Below are 23,084 nucleotides of genomic sequence, written 5' to 3' on the forward strand. Positions count from 1 at the left end.
AATAAAAAGTTAAAGATGGGAGTGAATTATACATGACTATATGAGAAGACATCAGCCTGCACATCCATAAAATTGTCAGCTGTGTATTAACGATTCCCTTTGTTGAACTCTGTCCCAACAGACGGCGTCCTCCACTGCAATCATCTGTGCACATTCTGCAGCACATCTTCAAACATGGGGTTATACTTATCCTTCATTTATCATTCTCCAAATAAGCTCAGAAAAAAGGATATGGGGTAGAAAAAAGATGATGGAAACAGGAATGGGACCACTTTTTAGCAAGGACTGCACCACTGATACCAATTGCATTAAGTCAAATATTTATATTGCTTCTTTTGCGATTAAAGAGCAGTATGTGTGAGCGAGCTGGGAATTCTTGGAGAACATGCTGTAAGACAGTTAAAAATTATATTAATATTTACTTCCCATAGATGATATACCGCTCCATGACCTTAAACAGACTATGCTCATTGGACATAATGCTCTTTTGGGAAGGGTAAAAAAAAACAACTTTCTGACAATGTTTACCTTCTCTTGTTGATATGTCTTATGCATATGTCAATTTTTCCAACTTGGTATTAAAATGTAGTCACTTTTGTCATGCCACATTAAGTGTACTGTGAGCTTCAAGACAGCACATAAAAGAAACAAGAGGACACAGAGGCAGGCTAAGAGACCCAGGGAGGGTGGGTGTATGTGTGAAAACAGCAGCCTAGTTGGGGAGGCTGACATGGCCACAGAGGTAATTAGATACTTAGATGTCATGTTCAACATGCTCCCTTCCTCTCTTTCCCTCTCTGTATCTGTCTCTCCCTCTCCATCTTTCTTGCTACCCCCTTTTTCAAGCTCTACTCCTCTGTCAGTCACCATCAGCCCTCACTCCCTCCCCTTACATCTCTTAGATGGCTTATAGCGCAATGTTTTTTTTCCTAAGTTGTTAGAAGATTATAGAAAGGAAATAACAGAACAAAGCTCAGCGAAATCAAGTGATTTCATAAATTCTAAAAGCAACGATGATTTTGACCTCTTCAACCATATGCAAACCTTCAATCTAATTGTGTAGACACATCTTGTGAAAACCCAAAGAATGTCATTATAAATTCTGCTCTGGATCAAATTCATGTCAAGCTGAATTACAAGCAAATTTGATGTGAGTGCAGCTACTAATGGGCAGTTCTTCATTCGGTTTTTCAGTCACGCACTTATACACTCTGCCCATCAGTCTCTAAGAAATGGACACTTTTGGAGGAGGGTGATGATTTTCTCTGACTACTTGAATTTTCAGGCTGTCTTTTTGGCCTTTGCGGCACCTTACATGGCATGACGCTATCTGGACTAATCATATCGGAGGATCCTGACATCAACACTGCCCAATCCACTGTTATACTCGCTATAATACATGGACTTTTCAAACAACCATTTTGATAGCATTTTAAAACTACAGTTGCCATAACATTTTTTTTTTTTTTAGCACAGCACAGTTGATATTATCCTTATCTGTCTTTTTTGATATATCTGGTCTAGGAAGAGTAGCTCACCTCTTAACTGACCTCAAGCAGTCTCGGGCTTGGTGAAACTGCTGTTCCTTAGCACCTGAAATAAGGTGTAAAGCAGCAGACTGGATGTGCAGTAAAAAGACTAATTTTCTTTGATGAACCTGCATTTTGAGAGCTTCCCTATATATTTGTAACATTCCTATATTGTGTAGCCATCCATGATAGTTCATCTGCCACCTCTACTCATATTTTTAGATGCTGTAGCACGAATTCAACTGGTTGTTTTTGCGTGCATGTGTGTGTGTGTGTTATCGCTTTGCTGTAGTATCATCAATAATGATTGCAATTTCAAGATCATATTTTTGCATCGCTGCATAGATGTTTCATTTGTTATGTCCAATCAATTAACTTGTCAGATCAGACATCTCAAAATGAGAAAAAATTAGGTTCTACTTCACTATGGTGAATGTGAGCACAAAAATGATCAGCTTCTCTCTCTCATATAGTCCTTTGCACAGACCGTGAGTCATTTTTCCAGCCTCGGGGAAGGGTGTAATTGAGGCCTGGTGAAAGATAATGTAATTTGGAATAGATCATAAATAATGAATAGTCAGGACCTAACTAAAGTATATGGGAGGAAATATTATCTGGTGTTTTAACTGTAGGCTGGGTTTGTGATAAAGTGGATCTATCTCCAGTTAATACTGCTGTCTAGCCAGTGGGCAACAGGAATTAAAACAAGCCAACAAGTGTATGGTATAAATCCCCTCAAGTCAAAAGGAGACTAAAATGTCTAAACCTTCTACTTTTTACTTGACTTAAAAGAGAACTTTTAAGCATTTAAAATGTCACTGACAGGACCGCAAGCATGTCTAAGCAACCAAAACACACCCCATTTCCTTCTGTCTGAAGCTTATGACCCTAATGGCCAGATGAACCTACTATTCACTATTTTCCCCACTAGAGGCCCATATATCAAAATCATACTGTATTCAGTTAACTGTCATTTGTTTCCCTTTCCTGAGATGGGCTAGAGGGATAAGAGTCTGGGATAACAATGGCTGCAGGGGTGGGCCCAGGTCAGCAATGACTGACTGCAGGATATTAGACCTTGTGACAAGGTTAGGCCCCGTTGTCTGGCCCCACTACCACCAATGCTACTTTTGCTCCCGCCTCCCCTCAGTCAGCTCTGTGTTCGCTACTTCAGCTGACTGATATTGGGGTTGAGCATGGGAGCATTGATATCTTCTGTTTTGACAATGATCCCCATTGGCCATCACTGAGGACTGATCCTAGTCATGTTCTTCTCCCCTGACTCTTTTCATCCCCTAAATCTGATGTTGTCTTTCTCTGTTGATCCAGCAAACAATGATGACACCAAACTTGTTCAGCACCTTCTTTTTTCAGATTTCGCTAACATCTGGTGGATATTCAAATTAGAAAGCCCAGAACTGTGATGCCTGATGATTTCAGTGCAATAAACTTTAGAGTAGAAGCCCCTCTCTGTCACCAGCTGAGGGGACTGTTATTATAGCTCCTTTCCAGTACCACTCTCTCTTTAGAGTTGGAATTGGGGAAAAGCAGTGTGTAAAATGCCAGCAAAAGATGGAGGCTCACGGCTAAACTGTAATTTGTAGTTTTTCCTCAGGATCCTATCTAAACAGGGAGGAGTGGGGCAACAGAGACGCACCCATTCTAGGTAGCAATGTGTTACTCAGTGAACAGGGAGTCTGGTACATAGAGATAGGATGGTCCCACCCACGGTGTAGCTTTTCCCAGGAGCCCTAGCAGATAGGGCTCTAAGGACACCTGAGAGAGTAGGGAATCAACCACTTCATTTTTCTCAGTTTTAGAAGTCATGGAGCACAAGCTGGACTTTAAAACAAACTTAAATTTGGCAGGAGGCTGTCCTGCCAAATGTTTTAGGCTAATTTCACTCAGATATTGCAACAGTTAAATTCCTTTTTGCAAAAAAGATCTTCGTGATATGTATTTTTCCCCTCTGCTTTTTGCTCATTTTCCTGTGTTTGTGCATACCCTGCATGTGACCTACAGGCAATAAACTGTGCTTTTATATACAAAGCAAAAATGTTAATGATGATAATAATTAACTCAAAATTTAAAAAAATAACAACATTTCCCCAAAAGCAAATAAGTCCAAGCCATTATAGCGTTATGTATCTGAATTAATTTACCTTGCTATATAATGCACTGCAAAACCACAATTAACCCACAGACTCGGGAAAATGTCTAAGTGACCTCAACATGATTCATCTTAATTCATTAAGGGCAAATTTAGGTCAAAGGAAAAGGCTGTGAATCACTTAAGAAGCCCAATTACTGAAGAGTTATTAACTTTCTATTGCTCTATTGCTGTCCGCTTGTTTATGTTCCACATAAACCTTTCACAATAAAGCTCAAGATCCTGTTGAGACTTTTCAAAGTAAACTGAATCACGTGAAAGAGCAGATTATTTACGGATGAGAAGTAAAAAAGAGCCGCCAGGTGCTAAAAAATAAACCTTAGACTCAAACGTTTGAACAGGCAACCCGCAGCACGCCGTGTAATAAATACAAAGAAAACGGCGGCCGTTACAACTTATGTCTAAAAATGTATAGTTTCATCCATCGGTTAAAACACTCGACTCCGGGTAAAGGACGTGCAGCTGGAAACACTTCATGCAAGTCGAGCTGCCCGAGATTCACAGAATTTACAGAAAATTTTAAATTTTTGTGATTTATATCGTTATCGGGACAATAGAATTCTTATATCGGGATATGAGATTTTGGTCATATCGCACAGCCCTAAATGTAAGTGTTAGAGAGCACTGCTATCAACATAAGGACATCAGAAGCTGTATCCATATGGAAAAGATATATATAAATCTTGTAAAGTTTGTATCTGTCTTGTGTGAAACTTGTATGAAAAGCATATAAGTGTGAAAACAGATATAAGATCCCTTGAAAAATTATATAATGAAACTTGTATGTTTTGGATACTTACTAAAACAATGTATGAAAGTAATGCGAAAGTGGCCACTTTCATGAGTAATCACATATAAGTTTTTACTATTTCTTTTCCGTATGGGTATACTTACACAAACAGAGTTCTGCTTGTGTCCTTTAAAGCTCACCCAGCCCTGCTGTTGATAACAATGCTGCCTGGCACAGCCAATTTTTAGCCCTATGAAATGCCACCATTTGTCCTGACTTGACAGATTCCAGATCCTGGGTGAAACAAATAAAAAAAAAGAAAAGAAAAAAAAAAGAAAAGAAAAAAGCCCACACCCACAGCCCACTGGCCTGGCTCTCTGTAACATCCTCGACCTCTATCACACAGTGCTGACTACCATCTGTGGTTTGATCTTTGCTCTCATGGGGAGCCTGAAAGGGCTCACTCATCCAGCAATGACAAGCAATGTTGCTCTGCTTTATCTATCCAGCCTGCCATTGAATACAAGAGCACACACACACACACAAACACACAAATACAGCACGTACAGTATAAACAGGGCTAGTGATTGTCAGCGTTATCATTGATCAGGTCATTGCTTTGGTATCAGCCATGCTCAAGTGACTGGACTCGGCTGAAAGACATCAGCTAGATAGCAATTAGTGTTTAATTACTGTGTATGCATGGTTTGTTTTCTTTCCATTAAAGATAATTACTCGATTGCCAGTATCTTTTTTGGTGCCTTATAGATTTGTGATAAATTCGTATTCACCGTTCATATTCACAATTTGCCTTAATGGTAAAATCTGAGCATTTTGCATTTTTCAGTGTACCAGAAAATTAAAAGGATGGATATTTAATGCAAAGTCTTTTCCATCCATCCACCCACCCATTCATCCATCCAGGAGCTGGAGTTTATCCCATCTGTCATAGGGAAAGAGGTGTGGTACACAGGTCGCCAATCTATCACAGGGCCATAATGCCGAATCATATCTTGAAATTGCTTCTTAAAATTTCGCTGGCAGTTACTAATTAAAATAAGAAATCATGTACTTTTTCTCAGGAGGCATAGAGTGTATAAGGATTGATAGTAGATAGAAGAAAATAATGTCAAGACATCACCGCCACCCGATTTTCTTAAACTCCCCAAAGGATCGCCTACTATCTGCAATCAGCAGCTGTGCGCGAGCCACTTGGAAAAGCAACTGTTTACCCTCCACGTCTTTTGCTCACACACACATATACAACACTCTCCGAGCTCTTCTTTTTCTTACACAGATTTATTTACATTAGTCTCTTATACAGCAGCCTGTTTACATCTGTTTCTCCTCAGTCACTTGCTCCTTTTTCTCCTTCCCTGTCTTTCTCGCATACATATATACAAACTTATTTACACACCACTGTGTTCCATCACTGATCCCCTTTTGAAAAACACTTAATTAGAAAAGCCTGAGACGCTCACATACTCTTCAGCCCCCTCCCACCCCCCATCACCACCACACACACCTCCTGCTGGCACTTTCTGCAACACCAACACTTCTCTCCTGTTTTAACTACATCGTGTGGCTTTCTGTACCCTCTGACTAATTACACAGAGATTAGAGGTGGTGGCACAGCCTGGTAAAAACAACAGCCGTATTAATATTCATGGCATTAATATTCATCTAGGTATTAATATGAGAAGTACACATCAGGTTAAAAAAAAGGGAACAGGCTATTCAGTGCACAACACCAGAGGGACAATGTTTCGATGTGGCTGTAACATGTCGAAAGGTAAAACACGATATTATTAAATGGAAGCAAATTTGAAGGACGACAAGCTTTGCTGGTTCAAGAGATCCAGCGAGAGGACACTTGCTCATTAGCAGCATGTCCGTACAAAAGTACTTGTGGGAAGGTAGCCGCAAAGCGCACCCACATATTACTTGCACCATCACCAGCATGAAGATATGAGCCTTGCTTTTCTGAGGCCATCAGAGAAGCGACAATGCTTTAGGCTGTGTCCCTCAAAGAGATATATTTTTCCTTTTTAGATTCCAGAAAAAAAGAAATTATTTTGCATCTGCATTTAAAAAGAGGACAGAATCCATCAGAAGTGTTTTGTCTCTTACTTTCTCCAGCTATGAATACAATGTATTTAATGTCTGACCAAACTAAGAGAAAGTCTCTTCTCAGAACTTTGTGAGATCATGAAACTTCTGGTGCATTATGAAGCCACATTGCATGCACTCCTTTTGTCTCTCTTTGGATGTGCCCGAGAGTGTAGTGTCGTTAAATCTTCACTTAAGACATGCATGCACACATAGAGCACAGGGGGGATTGACTATGTGCATTTTCAGACACACAACCCGACCTACTTACTCTGACAGCCGGGAGTGGTATTGCATGCCCGGCCTGGAAAACTGTGGCGGTATTGATATGCTATTTATAATTTTCTTTTGCATAAATTACATTAGTCAAAATGGGAAAGAGCAGAGGAGAAATGTGAAAAGGAGCAGAGACAACCTAGTTTGTTCTGTGTGCCTAAAAAGTCTTACTGGATTTATTTTTTGCTCTCTCTCGCTCACGTCTCATTAAGACCTGGGATCATAAAGTCAAGCTAATGAAGGACATTGTGTGCTTTTTGCGTGTGTAGGAGTATTTTGTGCACTGGCTAAACCCTGTCAGTAAGTCAGTCAATGATGACAGGCCTTTGTCATTGCAGAGAGGGAACACTTATGCTACGTGACCAAACACTCACAGATCAAGTGTCTTTGTAGTGACTTAGAGAAAGACTAATGGCAGCAGGGAGAGTAAAATACTGAAGCCCACATGCTGCTAATAAGCTTAACATCTGAAATACACCTGATTGGGCTGCTAAAGGTGTACAGTCTGTCGTGTCTTGTTTTTATGGAGACTATATTATTTAAAACTGGTACTTACCTCATCTCTAAGCATTAATGCAATGCAATTTTCTCCTCTGAATTAAATTCACTATCAGTGCTTGGGCTAAACTGACTGTGTTGCAAATGCAATTACCTCAAGAAAATCAGGTTTTAGACATGAGATATGCAACAATGTTTGCCTTATAGATTCATTATATTTTTTTAAGGCTTGTTTACCTCGATACTGTAATTAAAAGTATGGTTTGTCTGTGTGTGCACGTGGTACATAGCGCTGCAGTCGGTGAAACAGAGTTCTCTTTCGGATAGGGAATAACCCCCCAATAATTCATCAATTTTCTTTAGCACTTCTCCAGTTCAGGGTTACGGCTGTCATAGGTCGAGATGCAGGATCCACCCTGGACAGGGTGCCACTCTATCAGAGCCAACACAAACAAAAATACACTGATGACAAATGACTAGTTCAGAAATGGAGTTGTTCATCTATATGTTCCTGCCTCTGCTATTTTATTTTTTTACATTTAAAAATGAATCCCCCACACCCTCTGGATTTTTGCTCTGCATCTTGAAATAGTTAGAAAAAGTTTAAAGTGCAAACACTCTTTCAGTCTAAACCTAATAGTCACAGAAAATTCCTATATGTATACACTTACTGAGTGTTAGTCATATGCACCAGCGGTGCCGTCTGTAGCATCCTACACCGAAAGCTTTAGAAGCATGAAGAGCATGTCTGAAGAAATGTTTCCTGCATGGTTTGTTGGCTTTGCAATTGATGCAACAGCAATGATTTGCTGATTGAGAGCAGCAGCCACTCTTCTAAGTGAAAAGATCAACCCTAGCTTGACTATCATTCACTGCATCACTCACATTAGAACTTCCGGTCCAGAACATGTAGTAGGGCTGAGACATTTTCACATTTCACATATTTTCACTGCTGATGTCAGTAAACAAATAGGAAAAAGTAATCAAAAATAATCACCTTTACTGTACTTTTTTGTTAGATTATTGTAAACAAAAAGTAGCCTGTGGCCCCATAGCTGCAGGGGTGACAAAAAGCACAAAAAGAACTATGCCCTCATGCCAAGGTACCACTAAGAGAGCTAAGTGTCTGAACCAGAAAACTAACTCAGTTATCAGCTCTATGCATTAGCCACTGAATTACAGGAAACATCTGCCAAATGCATCTAAATCCTGATTACTCTCACTTTGCCAAACCATCCAGCTTACACATCCTGAAACAAAGTGGATAGAGAGAACCCGAAAGAAAAAAGCAGTCAGAGTCCATTTATAGTTTGTACGGGAAACAGTGCTGATTACTGCAATAGGATGAAACATTTATTGGCATTCAATCTCCTGATTTATTCAGGTCAGTTAAGCAAGTGAAGGAGAGCAGTCAGATTGGACATGGCAGGTGGTGTAGCTCTTTTTCTTTGTGTTTAATCTTTTCTTTCTTTTTAGTTTTTTTTCTCTCCAATTTGTAGGTGACCATGAAGCAAACTTGCTGATTATTTAATTTAATAGAAATTTATGCTGAAAAATGGGCACCTTTCATATCACACTTTAACTCTAAAGTGCAATGCCACAGGAGCCATTTTAAGATGTGAAATTTAATCAAGGAGTGGCAGGACAAGTAGAAGTTTCATCCTAATCAGAGTTGAGAGTTATTATATACATGCCGGGTTTTTTTGCTATACAAATCAACTCGCTGTATCCTTCTCTCCATCATTTCACATCAAAGCCCACCTCGTCCTGTGTAGGTTTTTGCAAGGGGAGAAACTGGAGGGTTGGGAAAGAGCCCACCTTGGGGTCACCAATCATGCTGAGGACTTGTACATAACTCTGTCAATTCCTGACACCTCCCCCTTCAAATGGGAGAGGAATGGCAGGCATAAATCGCAGCCAGAGGCCGCCCGATCAATTCGCTGCCCAGCTGACTGATGTGTCATTTGTCATAAAAGGTGGGTTTGCTTTCCTGTACCTCCTAAACATGTGGCTATTTCCAACATTTACTCTAAATTCATATGTACTGATGACATAATATTGGACTTTGTGATACAATGCCTTTATATAATGAAAAGAAAGTGCTGAAGCATTGAGGGAAAAAAACAAAACAGAAGGCACTAAAGTCTAAGCAAGGCAAAGAAAGAAGACAAGAAGGGAGCAATGTGTCAATAGGAAAAAAGATGATTATTAGAATAGTTAGTATTATATAATCAGAATCATTTCTATATAAAAAAGCAACAACTGTTTTCAAATGTTTGTCAAATGTCATCTTCCCCCACTCCAGATCAGAAACAAGAGGTATGGGGGAAAGTTATTAAACAGAACAATGATGATACCATATAAAATGAGCGACGACACTGAAATCGCCAGATGATATTTGAGTCAACCTGGTAATTGCGATTAACTTTTTATTAACTTAGAAATACTTTTACTTTTACTTACTTTAATTTGGGGGAATTTTACTACCTTTGAGTACCTGATTAGATTAGAAAATCTTAGCTTTGCACGCTCAACCTTCCCAAACTTTAATGGAGTACCACACCCCCAAGCAGAGATTTTTTTTAAAGGGGTGTTAAATGTACACTGGCTTGAAGTTCCTCCAAAGGAACTAGTTCCTGTGGAAAGTTCTTGTTGTGTAAATGTGGCTTAAGACAAAGAAAACGTAAAAAAAATGTAGACCTGTGTTGTTAATTATGCTCAATGCCATTAGAAGGGTCAGACTGTGAGCACTTAGGGCGAACAGCTTCAGCACCAATTTTACAACAGAGAGCTTTTTTTTTTTTTTTTTTTTTTTGGTTTGAATGGTCAAAGAGGTACTCTATAATTGCTTCCACTTTCTGTGGGTTACAGAAGTTAAATGCTCTGCACATTTATCCCTTTTAATCTATTAATGCAGCTTAATAATTGATACAGTGCCTCTCTGGCTGCGGTCTTGGCCCATAATCAATTAGTAATTTTAATGACTGGGCCAAGGAGCAACAGTAGCGGGTGCACCATGAACTTTATAGAAAAAAAGTGCACTAGATAGTACTACTAATTGTGATTTTGGCTTGATTTAACCTTTCTGGGAAATTCTGGGTCTGACTGAACATCTAACCCCCATTACTATATCAACATACTGTCAAAAGAAAGGACATAATATGTAACAAGAAGTCATTATAGATTTTTGATACTGGCAAGCAGAGCTGTAGTGCGTGGCCTAATCCTCTCAAAAGATGGTTTGACGAGTACGTCAACCCAAATGTCAGCCATATTGTGTGACCCGCAGGTAGCAAACACGAAGAGCGAAAATTATCTGCTGATTCTAGGGAGACGAGCGCGACAAACAAACATTAATTACTTATACACAGATTCTTGACTGGGCTCTCACTCATTATTTACTGCATATCACCAGCTGCCTTGTGAGTCTTACTGAAAGGTTAATGAAGAACATAGAGATATGAAGGCCGCCCAAACCTCCTGCCATCGCTCTGGTACATCTTGTACTTGTATGTGTGTTTGAGTGGGTGTGTGTGTGTGTGCATCCCGTCAGGTGGCTGCAGCAGACTCGGGTGTGCCTGCCATTTCTTAATTATTGATAATGAAGCCCAGGGAGACTGCAGCGAAAGATGAAGGGGAAATGGCATCTGATGCAGTTAGGCATAATAACAATACAAGTCATGATGGTGCTGTAATGAGAACAATTATACGACTATACCCTCGACGGCCACAACAATACCAATCATTCTGCCATTTTTAGAACTCTTTTTTTCTGTATGATCACCCTTTTCTTTATCCTAGACACGTTTTCTTCATCATCTAAAACCACATTACAAAGCCCCTAATCATCACTAATGCTTCGACATCCAAAAATTATATTCATCCACGTTTTCTTCTCTGTTGGTTTTACGAAACCCAACTCGCATTGTCATTCCAGCAGAAGCCATTAATAATTCTGACAGCATCTGAGGGTGCGATGAGTACAAACTCGCAAACAACAAAGAGGAATGTGTTATTAAAAAAAAAAAAAAAAAAAAAAAAAACACCCTCCATGCCACATCAAGCAGTTCCTGTGACCTTCCCATCCTTGAGGAAGACAGTTTTACATCCCAACTCTCATTAAATCCCCTGGGGTTTAAGGCCTTGATAAAGCAAACAAATGGCTCGTAATCACAGCGGTAATAAGCAGAGGGGTGATCATTAGAGATGCTATTCATCCCATATGGAACGCCTCACCGAGAGCTGGGGACCCTTCTCCTATTGTGCCAGAGTGACTTATTGTCTCTGCCAGTGCAACGACAGATCGTCCTTGTCTGTATGGGGGGGTTTATCCACAAAGCATGGCCGCCCACTCACCTTGTTTGCAGGGCTTTATTAAAGCTCAACCTGTACTGACTCACTGCTAAATGCAAGTCTCCATGTACTGTAATCAGCCTCAAACCACCAACATTAATTTCCATTCATGACTGCAAAAGGAAGTGCGAGATTATGGACTCAGCACCTGATCTTGGCATCATGGCCTGGCCTATTAGAGCTGGCAAGGGCTAGAATGAAGTGCTGTTCAAGGAATTTGCCAGGATGAAAGTGGAGTGCAGTGACTGCTGTGTGACTACTTTCTCTATTCACATCCACTGGGATGTACATCATTGTTATTTGGCTCAACCGTGGAGGTAGCTTAAATCTTAAAATGGTGTTATGTAATCCCTATGGGCTAGTTTACAGTACAAGAGAATAAACCCAAGGGAAAACACTGTAGTTCTTCAAAGAAAAGTTACTACAATAAAATCAATTAATTAAATACTTATGGCAACAGCTGAAATTCCCAGACCCTCCCCCCAAAAAGAAAAAAAAGACAAAACTCATCCATGAAAATAATTCACTCCTTGAATTTGAGTCCACAGTCTTAGTTGCGTTTTTGCTTTCCGAATTCAGTCTTGATTTGATCTTCCGTCTTTGCCATCAATAGTGTTGGACTGATATCGCTGGAGAATAGCCAGCAAACAAAAGCTGTCAGGAATGCTTTTGCTGACAGCAACCCCAAGGTCTCACCGCAAACCAGAACGTATTCTTCATGACAACAAATAAGAAAATACCCCCCTTATATATACTTATACAATGTCTTCTCAATTCATCCAAGGTATAAAACTTATACAGCAAAAACAAGGAAGAAATACTGGTGTGTAGCTGTTTATTAAGAATTTCAAGTTTTTTCCCCACATACTTTGTGTATGTCACTGTTTGTTTACTTACTTTCCAATCCAAGACTTTTCTAATTACTTTCTTAAAGCAATTATCCAAAGAGGTCTTAGTAAGTCCCCTAAGCCATTTGTAAATTTCTGCTTCAGCGTCACAATACACAAAATACATGCATAATAAAAAAGGGTTCTTACCTTTATTTGCAAACATTCCAAGTGAGCAGCACCAGGAAAAATAGGAAAAAGAAAAGCACAATTAGAATAGGCATTGTCATAAATGAACAAACTTAAATCTAAGAGCTTTCTTCTTTTACTTTTATGACTTTATGTCCCAGCGAAAGAAAAATGGGAATCTGAAGTGTATATGTAAGCTCAAAGCTAGCAAGGAGTTCTAATAACAAACAGAAAATGAATGATGAACAAATAGCGTTCGATAAACATGTTATGGTCAGGACACTAAATAGTTTCATTGTTTTATTTTCAATTAGCTTAATTATTTATTGAAGAAGACGCTGGAAGTCAGGCTGATGGGATACTGGAAGGTTTCTGGCAGCAGAGAGACAGTGAGAGAGTAAGAGAAAGAGTTTGAGACAGGGTTTGCCCAATTTCCTAGAATAGAGGAGAAAAACTGCAAGCAAGAGAGTTTCATTGATTTACAGCAGTGAATAATGCAGGTAAATATCACCTGAGCAAGTAAAAGAGTATTGAACTTTAAAAATATACATTTTGAAATGATTTGAAATGAATTTTTTTCATCTATCAACAGTTTTCATGATATAAGAACAGTATAAATGAATGCAGCTTCCGGGTTAGTAAAAAGCCAAGGCAGAAGTGCCGAAAAATTCGAATTCTACCTAAAGGCCACAAGATAGCGATAGCTGTGGTTGCAAAAAGACTTCTAGTCCCATAGAAGTCTACAGTAAACCAACTTTCTGACTTGACCGCTGCTGAAATTACGGACTCAGACATTCATTTTGGACCATACTGAATAAAAAATTGAGTCTGTTTCATAAATGTTAGTTTGACCATGTTTTAAAGAAGAGCAATATTTGTGGTATGGATTTGTATAATCTTTGGCTAGTGAATTGCCAACCACCAGTCATTAGCAAATGAGTGTGCGATTTCACGATCAGACCCTCCCTTCCACATCAAAATCATTTTTTGAAACCAAGATGGCGATGGCAGAAATGCCCACCTCGAGCCTTAAAAAAGGGTGGCACCTTTTATACCGTCTGTGGATATAGTAGCAAATCTATTGAACTGACACTGGTTGTTAGTATATTGGAATTAGTGTATGTGACAGACTTCAGCAAATATGGTCACAAATAGAATCAGAAGACGCTGCAAGCTGCCACAGGGGAGTCTTGCCATGACTTGCTGCTGCCCGTTCGGAACACTGATGTCCCGCTGCTTGCCGCCTGAATGCAGAATCACCAAAAATTGGAGCAATAATACTGTGATGAGATGCAATGTCTGTAATAAATACAGTGAGAAGAAGCATGAATTGGAACAAATGAGCAATTATTGGCAAGACCTATTTACTATCAGCAGTGAGTGATTAGGCATTTTTGGATGAGCACAACTTCTTATTTCTGGAAGAGGTATCCTGTTTTTTTTTTTATGGTAGCAGGAACTATTGAACCGTTTGAGGGGACTTTTTCGAGCTCGTCCTTCAAGGTACGTCCTCTACAGCACAATAACAAGCTTTGATGTAAGCATGAGGCAACCACGACATAAAAAAATAATAATAATGATAGAAAAGCATCATTAGCAGAAACATTATACAAGGACTATGACATTAGCTGCATAAACAACATACAACTCCAAAAATTAAAGAAAACCAAGAGAAAACTGCACAAAAATAATGTCTAAGCTTTATTAAGGGACTTACATCCCTCCATCCAACAAAGCAAAATATTATAGTGCAGTGACAGTTGTAGTGACATTGGTCAATAGTTGCAATGACTGTATAGATTAGATTGTATTCAGCAGGAATTACTCTTGCATTGATAACTTGAACGTATTACATAAGTGTGCAAATTTTTCTGCAAACTTGCTCAGACAACATAATGAAAATATAACCTGTGCACAGTGTGTGCCTTAACATTTGTAATGAAATCCCAATAATGTGGCAGAAATTAAAGTAAAGGTTAATAAAATTCTAAAAAAAAAAAAGAATCCAGTTGTCTTATAAGCATTTACTACAGATAAAAATAAAAGGGTTTCATGCATATTATATGACTATGTTAAGCATTTTGCACGTAACATGGGGCTGCTGAACTCATTTTGACTGGCTGGAGCATGCACTGTCATTTGCTAAACAACTCTCAAGACTTACAGTTCCATTATAGCTCCATTAGCAGAGAGAAAAAGGGACGGGGTTGGCAAAAGGGAGGGAGAATAAAAATCATAGGGATGATAGCTGAAAATGAAAAAGAAGCAAAGAAGGCTGAAAAGGTGGAGAGAACTAGAAGATGATGAGCTAAAGAGCATACAAAGAGAGAAGATGGTTCTTTCATCTTGTCAGCTTTCAAGAAGACTATAAACTGAAGGAGTACAGAACAAACTGCAGTCTATACTACTGAACAATCATCCCCTATGGCTTGAGCGTATGACCAAGTAAAAGCTAAAGAGTGACAAAAAAAAAGGAGAAATGAGGGCGGTGGCGTGTAAAAAAAGATGTGTGAGGGAAACGAGAGAATGGATAAATAACAGAGACCATCTCAGAAAAGAAAGTAAATGACTAGAAACTACTGATAGCTCTAAATATGACTTGTTCAATTTTCAGCTACTGAAAAGGGAGAGAACTGAGCTCTGTGTTGCGCTCTAGATATGTAATCTCTATTCAGCTGCACTGACAAATGGTATCAGATATTTTCCTGTTCATCCATTCCAGCAAACCTGTGTCAGATGGAACTGTATCTGACACATTAGTGTCCATTTATACTTGCATTTCATAAAATGTCAAGTTCTTGCACATTATCCTGTGCATTCATATCTATTTCAAAAATGCAGGGCTTTCACCTTAATACATTAAAACACACTTTTTTCTCTCAGTTAGAAAGGAGTCTAGGTTTCACTAGGAACAATGAACAACCAAAAGATTCCAGGTAAAATAAAAACATCTGGCTTTTGTACTTGTTATGCATAACGCAACCATGAGAGATTTTAATTTTTGCTGTCAGCCAGAGTGATTGCGTTCCATTATTGATGGCTATTCAGATAATAAGTGAACAATCTTACAAAACAAAAAAACAAAAATAAACCACGATAAATTGCATGCATCATTCTGCAAACAATTTGTCTTCTTTGTACACTGGACAAAGCAAAAACTTCTGTATTTATCTGAAGAGTTAGTTGGGAGTGAAGCACTAGTCTATCAGAGAGTAATTGGAACAGCTTGGGCTGTAAAGAAAGTCTCTACTTAGCTCAGTTTCTCTGTTAAAGCCCAAGCCAATGAAGCACTCTGCCAATTCCCCTCATGGTGGCAATCCAGCTTTATTGATCCCATCATTCCTACTTTTATTAAGGCTGTTCATGTATTCTATGTCCAACTAAATCTCGACAAAAAAGAGAATTTTGCTCATGCAACATACACGAATCTTTGTGATTTGTCTTTTTTGGGTTGATATAAAAGCCACTTGGTTTTTTGAAAAACAGCTATGAAAAATATGTGTGGATACAACACTTTTCTTTTTTCTTTTTTTATTCAACTAACTCCCACTGCTTCTTACTCAGAAGAGGTCGTGGATGCCTTGCAAAAGCTTGGTTTTCCATTAAATGAAGAATTATTAAAATGAAGCGTGTCTCGCCACATTTTCGGTCTTTAACACAAAACACTGGGCTGCTGTCAAACTAAAGATGGTCTCAAGGGCCCAGACACCATGCTGAAATATTACCCCTTAAAGCACAGTCCTACACTGCTGGGTTTCTCTCTATAAAATGCTTCAATATGACTCAAGAACTCAAGAACTTTTTATACACATGGAAAAAAGGGCCTGAACAAAGAAAACGGCCAGACAATCTATGGTGAGTGTGGTTTATTTCAAAGGCTTTGCTTTATGTGTCTGTGCGAATGTGTTTATCACAGAGAACAACAGCTTAAGAAAGCAGCCGACTCTCTGGAATTTTTGCAGTTAGGCAGGAATCTGTTAATATTGTTCAAAGTAAGAAATTGGTAACAAAAGGGGACCCATTGGACTGGCAGATGCTAAACAGTTTTGGGCAAACTTTCAAATAATGAGTTCATCACACCATATGTGTAAGTAATCTCTTAGGTTTCAGACTGTTGCAAACTAAATTCCAGTTACATTAGATATTGGTTCCGCATGATGTCATTGTGAGGGGATATCCTTAATATGAGTGAGGGTCAGTCATTCTTTTTTAATGTCAATCATGTAAAGCTACTCTAGTAGAGTTCAATTTTAAAAAAAATAAGGAGGGAGAAATGAGCACTTTAACATTTACATACATTTGAAAAATGAATCCTTCTCTATTCGTAAAGAGTTGAGCAACTGCTCCAAGCAATATCGCTCCACTTTGTTTTTGCCAGATTTCTGTTATCTTCCTCAGATTTTATTTTTGGCTGGTCTTTTCTACCCAGCCAGAGTGGGCTTGATGATCTCATGTAAGCTTAAAGGTCTATGCATAACCCAGCCAAACTCAGACTCTTGATTGTTCTCACCCCCAAGTAATCTGCATTAGCGACTGAGTCCCACTGTAGCACTCCAGTCTGACTAAGACTCAAGGTTGAAATGTGTCACTGTGACCAGAATTAAAAGAAATAAGAAGCCTATAATTATATGCAAACAATTATATGCAAACAAACCAGCAACTGCAAGAATCCAAAGAACTTCAACTTCAACCTTATATTCATAAATGAATCATCAATTATTCATTTCTGAACACCTACATAAGAGTGTTCACAAATACTTTTAATGAGAGAATGATGCATTTTCAAGTAGACGTCTCCATATGTGACACCTCTGTAGTGACTAGTGTACTTGATGTGTTTGCTTGTCCATGTGTATCAGAATGGGTGGGTTATTGAGGAGTATATTTGAGTCAAAAGTTGTGCTGATTTCTTATAAAGAGTTTCCACGTGCATTCATCAGTTCATGTGCAATTACAGCATGTTTGTGAGTGGGAAAACACACGCCCACTCATCAAACACCCATACACATCCCCAACTATTAACATCAGCTGAAAGGGTGCTCTGCTACCTGCCTTTATTTTCAAGACATCCAAGGGCTATTATTGCCTCAACTTCACAGTCAGCGAGATCATAAATGTCTCTCAATTATAAAACCATTCAAGGGCAATTAATCTGAGTATAAAGAGAAAGGCAGATGAAACGGGAGAAGAAGGGGAAAGAGTACAAAGGTGGGGCAAAGGGTAACAAAGACAAGAGGGTAATTGGGAGGGAGCAAAGCCAAGGAAGTAATGTGTTTGTAGTGTAAGGCACTACTTAAGGCATTAAACATTTCCCTTTTGGTGGTGTAAAGCATTTCCTTTTCACATAGTTCCAAATGAAGCTGTTGTTGCTAATGCTACTGAGCTGGGCTTTTCCTTCATACTCATTCAATGAGAGAAGCATTTAACAGTGTTGATTCATGGCATGCAGTTTTAATTGCAGCTTTCAATATTGACGAAACCTTTCTTGCTTTAAAAAAAATTAAAGCAAAGCTGTTCAAGACAAACTGGAAAACACGGAAAGATTTAATGCGATTCTACAAAGTTGCAGTCGAATCTTTTTTCACTGACCTCATTGAAAAACATCCTCATAATCCTTGTAAAACCGCTGCTACACACACGCTGGGTTTTAGTAAGACTTTGCCAAGCAAGACTTCCTCAGATTTTGTTAACAAAGTGTCAAACATTCACAGGCAGATCACCCATCCAACTCAAGATGTAACAGCTGAGATGAAAGCCTGTGTCTCTCTTGAGTCTTTTGATTCGGTTTCCACTGAAACTCTCACTGAGACTGTGATTTAAATGAAGCCCTCTTTTTTCCTGTTGGCATACTACTCAAAAGATTTCTAACATAAGTATATGATTCTTTTCTCCCACTTATGTGGAAAATCATTTAAAATGTTACTGCCCGTAACTCCTTTAGCAAGCAATTGTTCAACTACACCTTAACAACACACCTGTAGAGTTCATCAAAGGTATAGAGCACTATATTAACCCAGCTTAACTATAAGCTTCTGGAATAGCATTTCTTTTTGAAGAACTCAGTCCAACCTCTGCTACAGTTGATGACTCTGACGATATTTGGGCTGACTGGGACCCAATGGATGTAAAAACAAAGAATTACCAGTTTGTTTGTTTTTACCTGATTTTTGTTTCTAAGAAAAATGAGAGCCACATATGAGGATATTCGTTTAACATTTCAATAGAACAGTAGCAGTATAATGTCCTCGTAAGTAGATATCAGGCCTTTATAGAGCAAAACTGAGTATTTTGGTTTAAATAACCCAAAATGTGATGTCCACATTTTGGACGCCAGGTCCTGGGAGGTTAAGGCAAAAAACAGCTTGTAGAATTCTATTGGCATTAAAATTCAATATTTGGTGTGATCACCTTTATTTCTCAATATAGCATAAAGTTGGGAAGGCTTTCTTATAATTTCTCTATGTGGTCTTTAAGAATTGTTTTTCAGGCTTCTTGAAGGAATTTTTAAAGCTCTTCTTTGGATCTTGACTGTCTTTTGATTAATTCTCTATCAAGATGATCCCACACTGTTTCAGTATTATTTTTATAATCTTATGTCAGGTCTTTGACTTTCAGGTATTGTTAATCTGCTGCAGATAGTTCTTTTAGGCTTGCCACTTCTTTCGTTTTCCACTAGCGTCCTGAGTTTCTTAAGGACACACTACATAGTTTGCTGAGATATGATACATTTTTTGGCATAAAATAGCATTCTTGCACTCAGAACATTATTTTCAAAGAGTTACTACCCAGTCAAACTGTTTTCTTTGGCATTTTTCATATATTCAACTAAGGAAATTGGAACAAATGGGTTTGTGCACAAGGCCCTTCTTTAAAATTGGTCTTGCCTAAGTTATCTGTAATGAGTAGACACCAGACTGGCTCATGCCTTGCATTAGGGGCCTTTTTTATGCTTCGCAGGTCAGTGTGGATTAAAAAACATCCATTGCTCTGAAAATGAAATTTTACAAGGACTTGAGTGAACATGAGTGAAAAAGCAGCCAATGTTCAAACAAAGACTTTGAAATACCATTAGAAAGCTTGGAGAACAACAACTCAAGAACACCTTAACAAGTAAGACTGGCTCCTTGGAAGCAAGATATAAAGAAATGAGAGGTGAAAAAGTACTCGTGTCCAGTACCTTCATTTTTCCACACAGTGTAGGATATTATGGCAATTTCTTCATCCAACTCTCGCCCTATGACAGCTGGGATAGGCTCCAGCGCCCCCCGCGACCCTGAAAGGGATAAGCGGAAGCGAATGGATGGATGGATATTAGTAATACACTAGTCCCATATTGCATTACGTAGGTGGAAAATCCTCACTGGGACATTAGCTTATTTAAGTTCTTTAAAAATATTACAGTAAGCTCTGTGGTGACCATATGGACATGGCATGCTAGCCAGGGCTCACATACTTGTTCATTTAGTTTAGTTTGTATGGTTTGGTTGTACATTTGTGAAATAACTCTAAAAATAAAAGTTTCATTTTTAAAGAAATTGTAGAAATGCAAAACTTTGACACAAGCCCACTAACTCTTGGTGAGTGCACTCAAGAATAAAAGCTACATATCCCAAGAAATATCTTTGTATCCTGGTAAAGAAATAAAAAGAATTTATTTTAGCTGAATGCACGCTAAAATGAAAAAAAGTGTGCTGCCACTTGTCTAAAAAAAAAAAAATACAGTGAGTAAATGTGATGAATAAAATGAGTGAGCCATAAAAAGTACAGCTACACACAAACAAATACAAATGACGCAGTAATAAGAAGCCTACTGCCAAAGGCCAGAACCAAAGCATTCTAATTAAACAGCATGTATACAGAGGAACCTTGACAAAGCAAGAGAGCAGAAAATACTCATGAAAAGAAAGACAGGGTTAGGAATGAACACAGTATGCATTCTTGAACACCACAAACAAAGAACTATAAAAGCACATTCCTCGTGTCCTTTTGTGTACGTCTGTGGTTGTTTATGCACATCTGTGTTTGGCTGTCCATGCTACGGTAAGTGCTGCTTCTGGAAGATGTCTACTTTACTATTCTGCACTGGGAAGAGGAAATAAAACTGAATTCTGCTTTCCTCCTAATTGAGTGAGAGTACAGTTAGCAAATTAAAACAATTACATCTGCGGGCCAGTGGCCACTGGACCGTGAACTGCACAACAACAATATGGAAGCAGATTTCAGCAAGAAGGAACAGCCTCATTAATACATACTGAGGGAGTGGGGGGGGTGCAGTGTAATCAAGTTGGAGCTTATTCAGCTGAAAACATCTAAGATTTTGCCAAAGATATGCAGCTACAGCTGGGTAGCGTACAGGCAGAGAGACCTAGATTAGCTGTGATTGAGTGTGTACGTCTGTGTCTCGGTGTGTGTATGTGGGAGTGAATGCATGTGTGTCTCTTTGTGCCTGCGTGTCTCTGTATGTGCTCTCCTGAGCACAAATATACGCCAAATCAATTCAAATTAGGTCATCTCTTCACTCAGTCTAATGTTCCATAAAAGATGTAAGGGGCCCCATCCGTATCGCTGTCTGTTTCTGACATTACTTATCTCTAGGTGTCTTCTGCAGTCTCTCAGGCAATACAGGCCATTTCTACGGCAAACTTAATGGACTGTTACATAAGCCACCTAAAGCCTGTCCTGCCATTCGTGACACTAAGTGTGAGAAGGGACTATAAGAGGGAAATTTTAAGGAAAAATGCCGGAGGAAATTACAAGCCTTAAAAGGGTTCTAATCTAGAATCCTCCTGTGATGGGCCAGGGCTGTCGACTCCCAGCGAATGGGTCAGATCTAACTGGCTTCTTGATATGAAAAAAATTGCACAAGTAGGTAATGAATGAGTGGCTGGTATAGCTGCCATGCTAGAGAGAAGACAGCAGTGGAAGAGATAAGTAAAGCATGTGGGAAAAGAGCACTTTTGTGTCACTCTCCTGAAAGCGTGCTGAACTACGACATCAGAAAAGACAACAGAAGAAAAAAAGGAATGTAGAAAGAAATGTAAACATTAAAAATACAGTTATGACACTGACGCAGTGCAGAAACAGAAGTGGGTGGAAAAATGTTCCAGGTGACACCAAGTATGGTCGGTTCAAACACTGGTCACCCAGTTCTTCATAGAAGTGGGCTAAGGGTTTAAGTTCTGTGCTGGTTAAGTCCATATCACTCCAAACCACTCAGCCTCTCCTGCAAGCTTTGCAGAACTTCCAAAGTGATAGAACCAAAGTTGAACGCTCTATTCTTCCCTCATTCTTTTGTCCCATCTTCCCCTCAATGCCATACTGCAGAATCCCAGTGTGTAGACTGCACATACATCGAAACCTCAAAGACTAGTAAGGTGGTAGGTTAAAATAATGCTCCACTGGGAAGGATTGAGTCTGCAATGTGAGGTACCTGTCATCTCGAAGTTTAAAACATCAAACACAGATGTCAAAATCTGTGTTTAAAAAAAAAATCTCAGTAAAAAGACTAAGGTGGTGACAGTATGCCTGTAAAATAACAGTAAAAAAAAATTATGTTTGGGTGAATATGAAAGAAAATATGACAGCTTAATTTAGAAGTATAAACACCCACGCAGTATAGATCAGTACTACTAAAAGATTACTGCATTTCTCAGCACTTAATGAGAAATCTCTCATTAGAGTAGGTGAAATACTCAAAAAAAAAAAAAAAAAAAAGGTGAAATACTCAAGTATATAAAGCGTTCACACAGCTTGCACTAATGAAACAACTTAATGAATAGCTTTTTGTGACAAATGTGGCTAAACCAAAGGGAGTTGGTTTTAAATATCACCGTACTTTGAGAAATACAGACCACTGTATGCCAAGGTTTTTATATTCATTTTCACTGAATGTTATCCCTAAAGTACAACAAGGTTGCCAAAGTAACCACCACCCAAACCCTCAGTATACTTCCCCCCCACACATACACACAAAAAAGGTGTGCGAACAATTGATTTGCACAGTCTCTTTTGTTGCACCTGTCATCCCACTAGATGAAACTCAGTATTAAAACACCTTTCTGGTGAAGCATACAATATTCTGCTGGCAAACCTTGGCTTCTGGCATTCATCTGTACGCTACTTTGACACGGAGGATTGTTGAAGACCGAAACAATATTAAGCAGCTTCTTTTGATGTAGTGGCAGTTTTTATTTGGAGCCCAGATGGAACTAAAAGTGAAAAGTCTTTACACTTTACACTTCTGATTTTTACCATTTGTTTCAAAATTTTATAGACAGGCAAAAAAGAAATTACATGCATTTAAAAGTCTACATGAGCTTTCCTTACAAGGACCCACAACTGGCTCTATGTACAGTGGGGCAAAAAAGTATTTAGTCAGCCACCGATTGTGCAAGTTCCCCCAC

At 38.9% G+C, this 23,084-nt stretch overlaps 1 protein-coding gene across 3 annotated transcripts in view; it reads right to left on the reverse strand.

The window, feature by feature from the left end:
• Positions 1 to 23,084, reverse strand: part of sdk2b (sidekick cell adhesion molecule 2b) — a 288,479-nt gene that overhangs the window by 182,778 nt on the left and 82,617 nt on the right. For 2 of the 3 annotated variants that reach the window (XM_005913547.3, XM_014335296.2), the window contains exon 2: positions 19,859 to 19,954. The exons of the other annotated variant lie outside the window; for it this stretch is intronic. In XM_005913547.3, the coding sequence (XP_005913609.1) occupies positions 19,859 to 19,954 (96 nt within the window). The remainder of the gene's footprint in view (positions 1 to 19,858; positions 19,955 to 23,084) is intronic. 3 annotated transcript variants of the gene reach the window in all.

The sequence above is a fragment of the Haplochromis burtoni genome, unplaced genomic scaffold, assembly GCF_018398535.1.
Source record: "Haplochromis burtoni strain Fernald_Lab_line unplaced genomic scaffold, NCSU_Asbu1 Contig_6, whole genome shotgun sequence".
Classification (NCBI taxonomy): domain Eukaryota; kingdom Metazoa; phylum Chordata; class Actinopteri; order Cichliformes; family Cichlidae; genus Haplochromis; species Haplochromis burtoni.